Source organism: Nannospalax galili, unplaced genomic scaffold, assembly GCF_000622305.1.
Source record: "Nannospalax galili isolate Female #2095 unplaced genomic scaffold, S.galili_v1.0 scaffold255, whole genome shotgun sequence".
In the NCBI taxonomy this organism is placed as follows: domain Eukaryota; kingdom Metazoa; phylum Chordata; class Mammalia; order Rodentia; family Spalacidae; genus Nannospalax; species Nannospalax galili.
Window position 1 is genome coordinate 5,627,211 of NW_008338999.1, and position 13,469 is coordinate 5,640,679.

General features: G+C 38.9%; 1 protein-coding gene across 1 annotated transcript in view; it reads left to right on the plus strand.

Moving 5' to 3' along the window:
- Nucleotides 1–11,648, plus strand: part of Plppr4 (phospholipid phosphatase related 4) — a 47,176-nt gene extending 35,528 nt beyond the window's left edge. The window contains exons 3-7 of the mRNA XM_008833688.3: nucleotides 677–806; nucleotides 3,290–3,485; nucleotides 5,310–5,367; nucleotides 6,786–6,959; nucleotides 9,962–11,648. Of these exons, the coding sequence (XP_008831910.1) occupies nucleotides 677–806; nucleotides 3,290–3,485; nucleotides 5,310–5,367; nucleotides 6,786–6,959; nucleotides 9,962–11,290 (1,887 nt within the window). The 3' untranslated portion in view covers nucleotides 11,291–11,648. The remainder of the gene's footprint in view (nucleotides 1–676; nucleotides 807–3,289; nucleotides 3,486–5,309; nucleotides 5,368–6,785; nucleotides 6,960–9,961) is intronic.
- The last annotated feature ends 1,821 nt before the right edge of the window (nucleotides 11,649–13,469 follow it).

Sequence of the window (13,469 nt, forward strand, 5' to 3'; positions counted from 1 at the left end):
TTCAAGATTGAGTTTATTTAGATTTTCGTAAAAATAACATAATACTTAAGTAAAACTAAATATCTACCTCATTTGCAGTACCTCTATTTCAAATGCTAGACAGTTACACATGAGTAGCAATCAATACAAAACATAGTTTCATCCTTGTCAAATTTTTTAGGGGACGGCTATGCTCAATGGTATCTTTCTATATTTAGACAAGTTTTCCACATATTGATCCTGCAACTAAATTCCAAATTGGTTTATGGACTTAATCTGTTAGTCAAATGGTCCTGATGCCAACTTTGTACTTACTTGATTCTCTTCAGGCATCTTAGGATCAAATGTCAAGACTCTCAAAGAGTAAGGACACAGTCACTGTGTAACTGAGTGCCACTGGGTGTAAAGGGCAAAAGACTAAAGGTAGAAACTGTCAAAGACAGTGATGTCCTCATACCCTTGAATAGTGCAGAGGAGCAGATGAGATCTAGTCAGTGCTCCTAACAGGGCCCCAAATGCTCCTTTCTCACTTCTTGTTAAATTCCCTGAAGAAATCACTTATACTTAAAGCTTTTGAGAAAAATATATCTTCGCTTTGTAGAGTTGATGTCTGAAGACATGATGCATAATTCGATTATATTTGTTAGTCTAGCAGCTATACCAACACTCTTCCCTGATATGATTTTTGTCTTTGTAGATCATGGTAGGGGAAGGAATTCTGTACTGCTGCCTATCCAAGAGGAAAAATGGAGCTGGATTAGAGCCCAACATTAACGCTGGAGGCTGCAACTTTAACTCCTTTCTCCGAAGAGCCGTCAGATTTGTTGGTGGGTGTGAGAAACCATAACGAAAGGAAATGTTTTTCACACAGAAATGTTACATTTAATTACAGATATTAAATCTCTAATGGTGTAATTTAGTTGTATAAATTCAACATGTGATGGGTTTTACATCATGCAAGAAAGCTATAAAACATGAAAATTTAGACTTTGTATCTAAAATGTGTTATTTAGAGTCATGTCCCTTGTTTGGTGAGCTAGCACACCACAAATTTCAGTGTATTGTGTCAAGTTCTGGTTTAAGCGTGAAGTGATTTTAAAAAGGTTTTCCTGAGTGTGTGTTTAGGGTGTTAGAAGCAGAGTCTCCATTAGTCTTGGCTGGACACACACTTGCCATGTAGCATGTTTGAGCTCTTGTTCTGATCCTCTTGCCTCTGCTTCCCAAGTGCTAGCACCATGACCCATTTTGTTTCTTAAATGGAGAATGAATGTCAGCAGGCCAGCATGAATCAGTAACTCTTCAGAAATTATTGACATCAGTGAGTCTATTTCTCAGAGTGTTTTCATCCAGAAATTTCTTGAGCAGGAAATGTCACCATAGACTGTTGCTTGTTTTTGGCTAGTCTCTAACTTTACCCCCTCCCCATTTTTAATGAAACCTATAATAGATCTACGGTCCTAGCTAAGCAGTATCTGAATCATAGCAGTTTCTAAATATTTGTGACTTTTAATTAGATCAGGACCATCTTAATGTAGTTTGAGTCATAGGCATCTTTTTATTTTTTTAATAGATTTAAGTGGACATCCACAATATGAGATACCAATCTGAATGTTTTGTATTTATTAAGGTAGCTTCATGTAATATCTCCTGAATAATTAAAGGAAACTTTCTCTCTGGTGAGAGGAAGTATCTGTTCTGAATCACTCCCCACACTCTGCTTTTCCAAATTGTCTTCCTACCATCATATTGAGAAGCTAACAAAACAGTAGTAATCCCTTTGGCACCGTCTGAGGCAAGGGAATAAAACTCCAAGGCATGTATCTGACCTCAGAGAGAACATTCTAGAACATAGCAAAATGCGATGGCAAAGAGACTATACGCACTATGAAATATCATCAGCAAACCAATCCTCCATGGGCCTAGAGAGTCTCATTTTCCAAAGTAAAATGAGTGAATTCCCTTCTCATTCAAAGTCTTTACCTACCCTATTCAAACTTCAGGTCACATCTTAGCCTGCTCCCTGTGTCCCACAAGTGACCTATGGAAAATGGCATCAATAATGGACCCTATCCTGTGCATGTTTCTAGGAATTAGAGTATAGAAATCAAGTTTCTGTGTCATGAATCCCTGTTGTGTCACTGGAGAAGGAACTGGGACTGTGGTAAGTAGATGGCATTCATTAAAGAAGAAAAATGAAAAGCAAGGGTATGTGTCAACCAGCATCCTTGGTCTGGAGGTGACAAGGGATGGATTTTCCTGGGGCCTCTCATAATGATGTCTGTGAGCAGCTCTTGAATCAGAATCCAGGAGATCAAGTCAGAATGAACTCAGGGAGTCCAGACAGCCTGGAAGGAGTAAAATCCAGAACATCTATATCTTAGCAGTGAACAACTCAAGGATGCATCCAAGCAAGTGACTTCATCATTTGTAAATAAGGCAAGCTCCCACAGCTACCCAGGCTATGGCTGTTTGTAATTTCTATGGCAAAGCCTATATGACCTCTTCATTTAATTAGTATTCTTAGCATGACCATGTGGTTTGTAGGTATTGAGAATGGACTCTGTAGGGCTTGGTGCCTAGCGCTATAAACCACGGACAATGGAGGGACCTAATAACTCAGAAGTGTCCAGACATTAAAATTATTGTTTTTTAAATTTTTTGTTATTTATATTTTATTAAAAATTTAAATAGCTTTTATTAAATCTATTGTTTGACAATTTGATGCATAGGTAATGCATTCTGATTACTTACACCTCCACATCGTCTCTAATCCGCTTTCCACCCATCCCTGCCAAGTGTTCCCTTCAAGTTCCTTTCCCATATTACTGAGCTATTAGTTACTGATGAATTCTGGGGGAGGGACAGTCATTGTCTTTAGTTGCATGGCCACTGGTAAAGCCACCTTGCTCCAATGGACATTTCTAAATCTATGGTCACATAATCAACTCTGCTTAAACTCAGTGGGTCTGGCAGCCTGCTAAAGTACACTTCCTAGTTGGAAATACTCATCATGTGTTCCTCTTAGCTTTGCGTATCTACTTAGAAGTTTAGAAAAGTTCTCAACTATCCTCTCAAAATCAACCGAATAAAGATTATTGTAAGCCCAGTATATATAACATATTACACATAGATTTGTATATACATTATTATATATAACTTGTAAGCACATAATATATAATATATTAAATATATATATATACAAAACACATTATAAGGTGAACATATTCATGTGTGATAAACTTGGTTGATGCTGATATAACTTCAGCATTAACCACCAACTTGGCAACAATGTTTTCTATTTTGTTTGCAGGTGTTCATGTCTTTGGACTGTGCTCTACAGCTCTCATTACCGATATCATACAGCTGTCCACAGGGTATCAGGCACCATACTTTCTGACTGTGTGCAAGCCAAACTATACCTCTCTGAATGTATCTTGCAAAGAAAATTCCTACATTGTGGAAGATATTTGCTCAGGATCTGACCTTACAGTTATCAACAGTGGCAGGTTAGAAATTGAACTCTGAAAAACATCTCATGCCAGTATGTTAGCATGCAGTCACTGCTGGGGGCACCATCTAACCATGTCTTTTCCAGTCATAACCATTTCTATTTTATTTTTATTTTCAATATAACCATCTCTTCGGTGACTATAACACAGAGATTCATTGGCAACTCATTCCAAATCCTTCCCTTGGTCTCCAAACATCAGTTCCACAGTCCTGTTATTAGTTCTTCTATTGCTGAACTCCACTCAGTTCTGTGATATACTTGTTTTGGTTTTAGGTTACCACAATTTGTTTAAGATATTAATAGTCCGTTATGGCTTACAGTCAATATGTGTATTGAACTCACTTAGGTGGAAGACTGGAAATCTATATTATAGCTCTATTATTTCATTTACCAAAAAAATATGAACTTCGCCTTTGCTCAAGTTTGAAAAAGAGTAATATCTGAGGTAGCAGCTATTTTCTTTGGATAAATCTAGAAGATCTAAACAGCTCCTGGCTTTCCATTTCAGAAAATTAGAAACTAGAAAAGCTGAGAAACTACTAATGCATTGATTTATATCAATCAGCAAAGTAAAACCAAAATTTTAAAACAAGAGAAATACTCAAGAAGCTCAAAGGAAATAAGTAGAGAGATATATAAGGCATTAAATAATTATTATAAACATTTGGGTTTGCATTCAATGAGTTCTCAAAGATGCATTGAAGAATAAAAAATAAGTTGCTAAGTCACTTGAAGAATCAGAACTGATACTAGGGGATTACACATATTCAAATTCTCTTGAATCATTTCAGTAATTTTGAACCCACATTGAAGACCCGTGTCTTGTGCTTTTTCTCAGTATTATTACATTTTCATATCAGTGAGTACCAAATAATTAGAAAAACACTGATGTAAATGAATCTCATTTTTCCACATTTTTATTCTATCCAAGAACTCTATATTCTTCTCTCTTGTGTTTTTTTCTCAGTGTACCTTCCCCTGTGCTGTGATGCATCCAAACTTTGCTGCCTAAATTTTTTAACTCAAGAAAATGTTCTGAGGGCTGGGGAGATGGCTCAGTAATTAAGAGCACTTGCTACTCTTGCAAAGAGCTCATGCTCACTTCTCAGATCCCGCATGGTATCTCACAACCATCTGTTAGTCCAGTACAGGGGTTCCAACATCCTCTGTGGGCACTGAACACATATGGTATACATATATACATTCAGGTAAAATATTCATACACATAAAACTAAATAGTTTTTAAAAGAATTTAGATGAAAATCATTTTCAGTGCAGAGAAACAGTTTGTTAAGGTTAGACTTTCCTTATAGTTTCTAGTGAATAAAAATACAATTAGATCTACTGCTGTGAGAAAATAATTTCATTACTTAACATTTTTATATAAGCAAAACTGTCTTAGAGCATAGGAAAAGTTTTAAAACTTCAAAGTCCTATGTTTTATAAACTTTACTTTGAGCTGATGTAATTCTAATACCAAAGGATATTATGTCTTCCAACTCATTTCTATTTTCAAAAATCATTCCAAGCATTCCCTTGCCAAACTAACACCTATTTTTACTTATTTCAATTTATTTTAATGTATTTATTTAATTTTACTGAAAAGTGCATCACTACTGTTCTGTAACACTAATGGTGATTAGCAATGCTTTTTTGTTAATAAACAATTCTGCTGATTTTCTCAGCAAACTAAAAGTAAGTTAAGGTTATTGATTATTGCTTTTGGCTTTAAGTTGAACACCTTACCCAGCATCTCTAAGTTGATTGCTGGCAGTGTATTTGAAAAAAAGGACATAACTTGACTGTCTTCCTTTGGCAGAAAGTCATTCCCATCCCAACATGCGACTCTTGCTGCCTTTGCTGCTGTATATGTTTCGGTAAGTAACTGGATCCTTGTCGTTAAGTGGTAGCTTATGGAAAAACAGAAGGATGAGGGGCTAGAGAGAGAGCTTGGTGGTTAAGAGCACACGCTGCTCTTCCAGAGGACCCAAGTTCAGATCACATCACTCATATTGGGTGGCTCACAGCTCCCTATAACTCCAGCTCCTAGGGTATCCAACACCTTTGATCTCTTCAGGCATCTGCAGTCACATGCACATACCCACACATAAGTGCCTAAATAAATATAATTAAAAATACAAAGCCTTGGGGACTGGAGAGAGAGCTCAGCGGTTAAGAGCACTGGTTGCTCTTGTAGAGGACCCAGATTCAATTCCCAGCACCCACATGGTGGCTAACAACCATCTGTAACTCCAGTTCCAGGGGATCTGATGACATGGGAGCACTTACATACATGTAAGCAATACACTCATAACATAAAAATAATGAATTATAAGAAAAATTAAAGTCTTCACAAAATGAAAATCAGAGGAACGAATGTTGTTTTCAAGTAACTATTTAGGTTATACTTTAGTTCAACCTCCCTTTAATACAATGGTATCAAAAGCAAAAATCCTATTTTTAAAAAGCTACAATCAAATAATTTTTCTACATAAAGTTGAACTATTTATTAACTTTTGTGCCTTTTTAATGCAATACTTTGTGGAAGGATATTTGTGAAATACATGAATGTAACAAAGAGTATAATCAAAGGACTTTCATTAAGTACACAACATGCACATACAGGCATACAACTTTCAGTATTTATGAAAGAATGGGGAGTTCTAGGTTAGTATCAATTTGTTAAATGTTGTACAATGAAGAGTTGCTGTATTTGATTCATACCTGTGATTCATATATTTCATATATTCATGTATTTGATTCATAGCCTGTGAAGTCTTTTGTAATGAGTGAAATGGAGACGAGAATTTTCTATCTAAATCTACTGCTTTAATATGTTTCAAAGTGTGGTGCAATCCAGTGAGAGCTCTACTATTTATCTGATTAATTTTGTCATAAATTTCCCTTCCTGGTAGGTAGATAACTCAGCCATAGCAAAGGGGATAGGTAAAGTTAATGTCAAGTACAGTAGTCAGTTAAAACTTTTTATTTATTTATTTTTATTTTTGTGTGTGAGTGTTTTGCCTACATGTATGTAAGTGCACCATATGCATTCAATGCCATGAATTCCGGAAGATCGCAACAGATCTCCCGGAACTGGAGATATGCACACTTGCTAGCTGCCATGTGAGTGCTGGGAACTGAACCCATGTCCTTTTAAGAGTAGCCAGTGCTCTTAATTGCTGAGGCATCTATCCAGCCCCCAATCAGATTTCTGAGTGAACTCTTTATTTGATTAGTATTTTCTAACACAATGGCTCTCTAGCATACTTAACCCATTTCTTTCATTTTTAAGATGTACTTCAATTCCACATTAACTGACTCCTCTAAGCTCCTGAAGCCTCTCTTGGTCTTCACATTTATCATCTGTGGAATCATCTGCGGCCTGACACGGATAACTCAGTATAAGAACCATCCAGTTGATGTCTATTGTGGCTTTTTAATAGGAGGAGGAATTGCGCTGTATTTGGTAAATAACATTATTATTATTATTATTGTCATCATCATTATCATCATCAACATCACCATCATTTAGTGAACTCCAGTTTAAAATGGAAAAACATGCATAGAATTTTGTACGATAATTTACGTGCAATATATTTTATGTTCATCTTTTGATGTGTATCCATTCTAAGTCAAACCAATCCCACTTTCAATAAAATAACTTAATGAGCTCTTACTATGTGCCAGAAATTGATTTTAGGAGAATTATTATATTTCATCCTTACAGAAAGTACATACACAGAGAAATACTATACAGATTATTGGGAGTGTTATTTTAAAGACGAGAAAAGTGAGAATAGAATCAGCAGAGGTTTAGTGAAAAGTTACATAATTTTCCCAATAATACAAATGTGGAACCTACCTAAATGCACCTTTGTTTCATTTAAAAGTAAATTTTTTATCAATATGTTTCTCTCAAATTTGATAGATATCTTCAAGAACCTGCCTTATAAGGAAACCAACATTGTCTGTTTGGTCATTGTGCATTCTTTCATTTATTTTGCATTTATTCATTATTTACTCATTGTCAATATAATGAACCACAGAACAATGAAAAACAAGCTGCACCCTTCATAAATTTATAGAGCAAAGACTAGCATAAGTATAAATGGTTACAACATGCTTAAGACGTAATTATGATAGGAATGCAGTGCATTGGGAAGAGCAAGCTAAGAAACATGGGGAAACCTTCCTAGAAGAGATGTGGTTTAAAAAAATAGTTTCTTGGTGTAACAAAAGCAGAAAGGGCATTCAAGGGGGAAAAAGTCATACATGAAATGAGATGGACATGGGAACAAGCAATTGGACAGTAAGGGAACAGGGGGAATGGGAGATGATGGCCAGATTTGTAGCTTGCACGGCTGGATTTGCAGTAACTTTGTTATCAGATAAGATACATAAACAAGGTAATGGGTTGCTGAGGAGAAAGACAGTTGAGGAGTTCACGTTGAATCAATAGGCAACCGAATGGTTGTGTCTAGAGGACAAAACAGCAATCAGTACTTGGTAGATTTGGAAATCATGGACATTACTAGTAGAGGTATCATTGCAGTTATCTGGAGTATTACCAGGTTATAGGAATAAAAGAGCTAGGGATAATTAATATGCAGGCTGAGAAGGACTGACAGAAATGAGTCAGTTGTTCATAGCATAAGTTTTTAATCACAAGATCTTGGTACTCTTAAGATGGAATTATAAGAAAATGATTACTAAAAAAAGAAAAAAAGACAGTAAAAGTAATGAAGTGTGCAATGATTTCCTCTTTATGAACTAGCAGAGTCAACACTTCAACTTTAAATTTTATTCTTTTATGTGCTTTCTTTAAAGTGAAGGAATCACATTAATGTCAGTGGGAAAAAAATGGTGCATAAGTCCGAGTGGTCATGGGGGTGCTGCCTGGCAATGAGTAGGTGCTGTAGAAGACATAAAAAGGCTAAGACCTGCCATTTTTCGGTTCACACATCTTCTTTCCCTCTTATGAAATCATAGTACCCTGTAATCCACATGGGCTTTACAACCAAAGGATGTGAGTACATCAACTCTCCCTTCTATTCAGTTAAGTTCCTTATCCTCTCAGAAACCTAATTCTTTACCTATGGAATGAAGATAATGAGTTAGGGATGTAGCTCAGTGGCAGTGTGCACAAGCCTTTGACTAGATCCTCAGTACCACAAACATTAACTAGAAGCTAAAGTAGCCAGGGCTACTGATGACCCCGGAATCTTAGGAGGACAAAACAGGAGAAATGCAAGATTAAGGCCAACCTAGGCCACATGGTGAAACTATGCTTCAAAAACACAAAATCAATCCAGGTGTGGTGGCACATTGAAATCCCAGCACTGGAGGGGCAGAGGCCAGAAGGAAAGCTGCAAGTTCAAGGCCAACCTGATCTATATAGCAAGTTCCAGGCCAGCTAGGGCTATAGAGTGGGATCCCATCTCAAAAATACCAAAATAAATAAATAAATGGAGGGGGAGCTTGATTTTATTCTATTCCTTTTTGTACCCCGTGCTCTAAAACCGCAGACTTACTGTTTCTAAACCCATGCTTCTGTTCACTGTTGAGCACATAAAATACTAAATCCATGAAATTCCATTTCGTAGACTTGAAAAGTAAACCCAGCTACTGTCAGTTAAAATCAGTTCACAAGTAGGTCTCTGATAACCCAATAGGTATTAGATCTCCTGTAGGTAAAAAGGGGAACAATTTTGAGCCTGAACTTTAGTCTTTTCTAAATCTAAAACAAGCAAAAATTGATGAACTGTGTAAGAAGACAATGAAATAAAATTTGGCCCATATTTAGTATAAGGCAACAAATAATCCTAATTTCCCAATCGAAGGTCAAGCTTGAAGCAGGAAAGAATATGGGTGCTGGAGTCTGGTAACATTCTCTGCCCTGGCTACAGAGACCACCCAAACACCCTGTGCCCTTCTGAGCAGGCAGGGCTCCTTTCAGGGCCCCTTGTAACAGCATCTGCCTCTGCCTGCATTTCCAGAGCCCAGTGATTTATGAAGGATCCCTCCTTCTGTGTCTCCTGAAGCTCCCCTGCTTTCTCTCAGAAGGAATGATTGAGAAGGGAAGGGAAAGCAAATCATTTAAGCTGTTTCAGGTGTCATTCAGCAAGAAGCTCCTAAGTCCAAAAGAATGAATAGCTTTGAAAGGCAGAAAAATGTCCTTATTTATCTCATTGTCTGTCTTTTCTTCTCAAGAAAAGCATAGGGTGTGTGGCAAAAGCATCTGGTAGCATAGAAAGCATTGTTCCTATTTTCAAGCAACTAGTTCAGTGATCTATGACATAGGTCACAAGTTATTCCCCCTGAGTTATCGTCCTTTCATTGTTATTGTTCTTGGTGGATGGATACGCGGAGTGCCTTCCTTAGTGGTGTAAGTCAATGGAACTCCAAGGAAAATATTGTAATTGTATCTTCTGGTGTATGATGCTCACTCTTTCCCCTTGAATACACTAGGGCCTGTATGCTGTGGGGAATTTTCTACCTAGTGAAGAGAGTGTGCTTCAGCACAGAGAAGCCCTCAGGTCTCTGACAGACCTCAATCAAGACCCCAACAGGGTTTTATCTGCTAAGAATGGCAGCAGCAGCGACGGAATTGCTCACACAGAGGGCATCCTCAACCGCAACCACAGGGATGCCAGCTCCTTAACAAACCTCAAGAGAGCCAACGCTGATGTAGAAATCATCACTCCGAGGAGCCCCATGGGAAAGGAGAGTATGGTGACCTTCAGCAACACCCTGCCCAGAGCCAATACCCCATCCGTGGAAGATCCGGTGAGAAGAAACACGAGTATCCATGCCTCCATGGATTCTGCCCGGTCCAAGCAGCTTCTCACCCAGTGGAAGAGTAAGAATGAAAGCCGCAAGATGTCCCTACAGGTCATGGATACTGAGCCCGAAGGACAGTCACCCCCTCGGTCCATAGAAATGAGGTCCAGCTCAGAGCCGTCAAGAGTCGGGGTGAACGGCGACCACCACGGCCCAGGGAATCAGTACCTCAAGATCCAGCCTGGCACCGTCCCTGGGTGTAACAACAGCATGCCCGGAGGGCCACGCGTGTCCATCCAGTCCCGCCCCGGCTCCTCCCAGCTGGTGCACATCCCAGAGGAGACCCAGGAAAACATAAGCACGTCGCCCAAGAGCAGCTCTGCACGGGCCAAGTGGCTGAAAGCTGCAGAGAAGACTGTGGCCTGTAACCGTGGCAACAGCCAGCCTCGTATCATGCAGGTCATCGCCATGTCCAAGCAGCAGGGCGTGCTACAGAGCAGCCCCAAGAATGCCGAGGGCAGCACGGTCACCTGCACCGGCTCCATCCGCTACAAAACCCTGACGGACCACGAGCCCAGCGGCATCGTGCGGGTGGAGGCCCACCCTGAGAACAACAGGCCCATCATCCAGATCCCATCCACGGAGGGTGAAGGCAGCGGCTCCTGGAAGTGGAAAGCTCCAGAGAAGGGCAGCCTCCGCCAAACCTATGAGCTCAACGACCTCAACAGGGACTCGGAAAGCTGCGAGTCCCTCAAAGACAGCTTTGGTTCTGGAGATCGCAAGAGAAGCAACATCGATACCAACGAGCACCACCATCATGGTATCACCACCATCCGCGTGACCCCAGTGGAGGGCAGCGAGATAGGGTCGGAGACGCTGTCTGTGTCCTCCTCACGCGACTCCACCCTGCGGAGGAAGGGCAACATCATCCTGATCCCCGAAAGAAGCAACAGCCCTGAAAACACCAGAAATATCTTCTACAAAGGAACCTCCCCCACTCGGGCTTATAAGGACTGAGGGATGATGGCCCTCCAATCAATCATTTGGGTGTCCCCCAAAGACAACACGCTGATTCTACCTGTGTCCCCACCCCTTTTTCTGGAGGATTTGGAAAGCCTTCTTGCCCAACTAGATTGTTTACCATCAGCCTGGAACTCTGTCACTGAGCTACAACGCTAAACCTAAAGATTTTACACCAAGGAGAAGGAAAAGCACAAGGAAAGAGCCGAACTTGTCTCCTAATCTCAACAGTGTCCTTACGACCTGTCACTGAGGTTTCGAAGAGGACAGTGTTAAAACAAAGCGGTTTCCTTCCATGTATGCTATTTAACTTTCTGAATGTGCCAACTTTGGGGATCTTTTCTTTTTTTTTTTTTTTTTTTTTTTTTTTTTTATCTTTCTGTTTAGGGAACCCAGAACACACAGGTTTTCCCTCCAGCAGAGGCCATGCAGTATTATATATTACTCATTTTTTCAGAATCTGCACCAGAAGCTCAGTGTGGGTGGTGCTGATTATTATAGTGCATAGACCATGTAAATTCTCAAACTATTTAGCTGTGACATAGTGGCGTGCAACCCCTTGTCAAAGAAATGCTACCTTATTGAGAAGAGGCTGGCTACTTTGTGTTAGAGTAGGGCACCCGCAGCTTCCCCATAGTGGCTCTCTCACAGTGGAGAAAAATGAACAAGTATATGTGCATTTCTTTGAATTTATGCTCTCTTCAACATCAGCAACTGTGTGGGAATATTTTCAGTGAAAGGGAATGACGAGATCTTTTCTGCATCTTTATTTTGCTTTATAATTTTTAAGTTACTGATAATGCTCATTTCTGACAATGTTAGTGAGTAAATTTGCATACTTTAAAAACATTGTTTTAAAGACTCTTGAAATTATTGTGAGTATATGTTTCATTTTATGACTTCTTAATTTATTGAGTTTTTGAGCTTATACATATATTCATCTATTTTAAAAGCAAAAATAACTATTTACATTCCTTGTGCAAAATACACTGCTGTGAATTTGTTAGCAAGAAATCTGAGCCAAAAGTTTCGATTGTGGGTTTCATTGCCAGAAATGTTGGTCAAGTCCAAGAGGTCTCCAGCCAGATGGCATAGGTTACATCTCAGTAAGTAATACCAAAATTTCATTTTGTTCCAGAGCATTATTTTTTCATGATATCCTGATTACCAATAAATTAGTGCCAAACAGTTTGGCTTGATGCCCCTCCTTAAAATATTTTTGTTTATTGGACACACAACAGGAAGAATCTGGAAAAAAGAATGCAAATTGGTAAATCATAGTACCACAAAGTATAAATTAAGAATGTATTTCTTCAAAATATCTGAATAGGCACAGTGACTGCTTAGCATGCAATCAGCATTTTGAGCTACCGATCTTGAGTTAAAAGCCTTGATCCTAAAACAAAGGCAACTATTAACAAGATAACATCAAAATATTTTGAAGTGTTTTCCAAATATTTAAAGTATGAGGAAATAATTCGGTTCTCGAAATTTAGTATTAAGCATCTTTTATACCAACTCTTAATAATTCTAATGTATACTTGATGATTGCTAAGAGGTAAAAAGGAAGCAGCAGAGCTGGTTGATCTGACCTTGGGGCGGTTCTCAACGAGAACGAGGTGTCCATCAAGGAAGAGCATCACACCATCGTCAGCTTCTGCACTCAAGGGGCAGAGCTTTTCAGTGAAACCAACCTTCCAAGGCGTCCATTAGGAATTTAGCTGAAACCAGCAGAATTGAAAACTCTGGCAATAAAATACAGACTCAACCATCCCTTCTGGCAATTTCCTTCTCAGAGAGGGAAGTGGGAGTCAAATGCTGCCTTCCCCACTTCTTACATCACCATCATCATGATGCTTCTGCTGGCCTGGCCAGTTTCTAGAGGGAAGGGTGGACTGGTCTGAGTATTCTGGAGAAAAACAAGCGGCAGTATTTGAGGTGCAGTATGATATTTCCTAAGCTTTCCTATTTCTTAACAAAAGATTTTAAGATTTTAAAGTACTTCTCTAGTCATTTAATTTTTTTCTTTACATACTATTGATATATTCTTTTTCTACTCAAAGTGCCAAAGGCTACAGTTTTTAATGACTTAACAAATTGTACCACATTGTTAAGGAAATATAATGAATAGACTCTAGGACTCAGACCTCTGCATGTATATTTGATAACACATCTT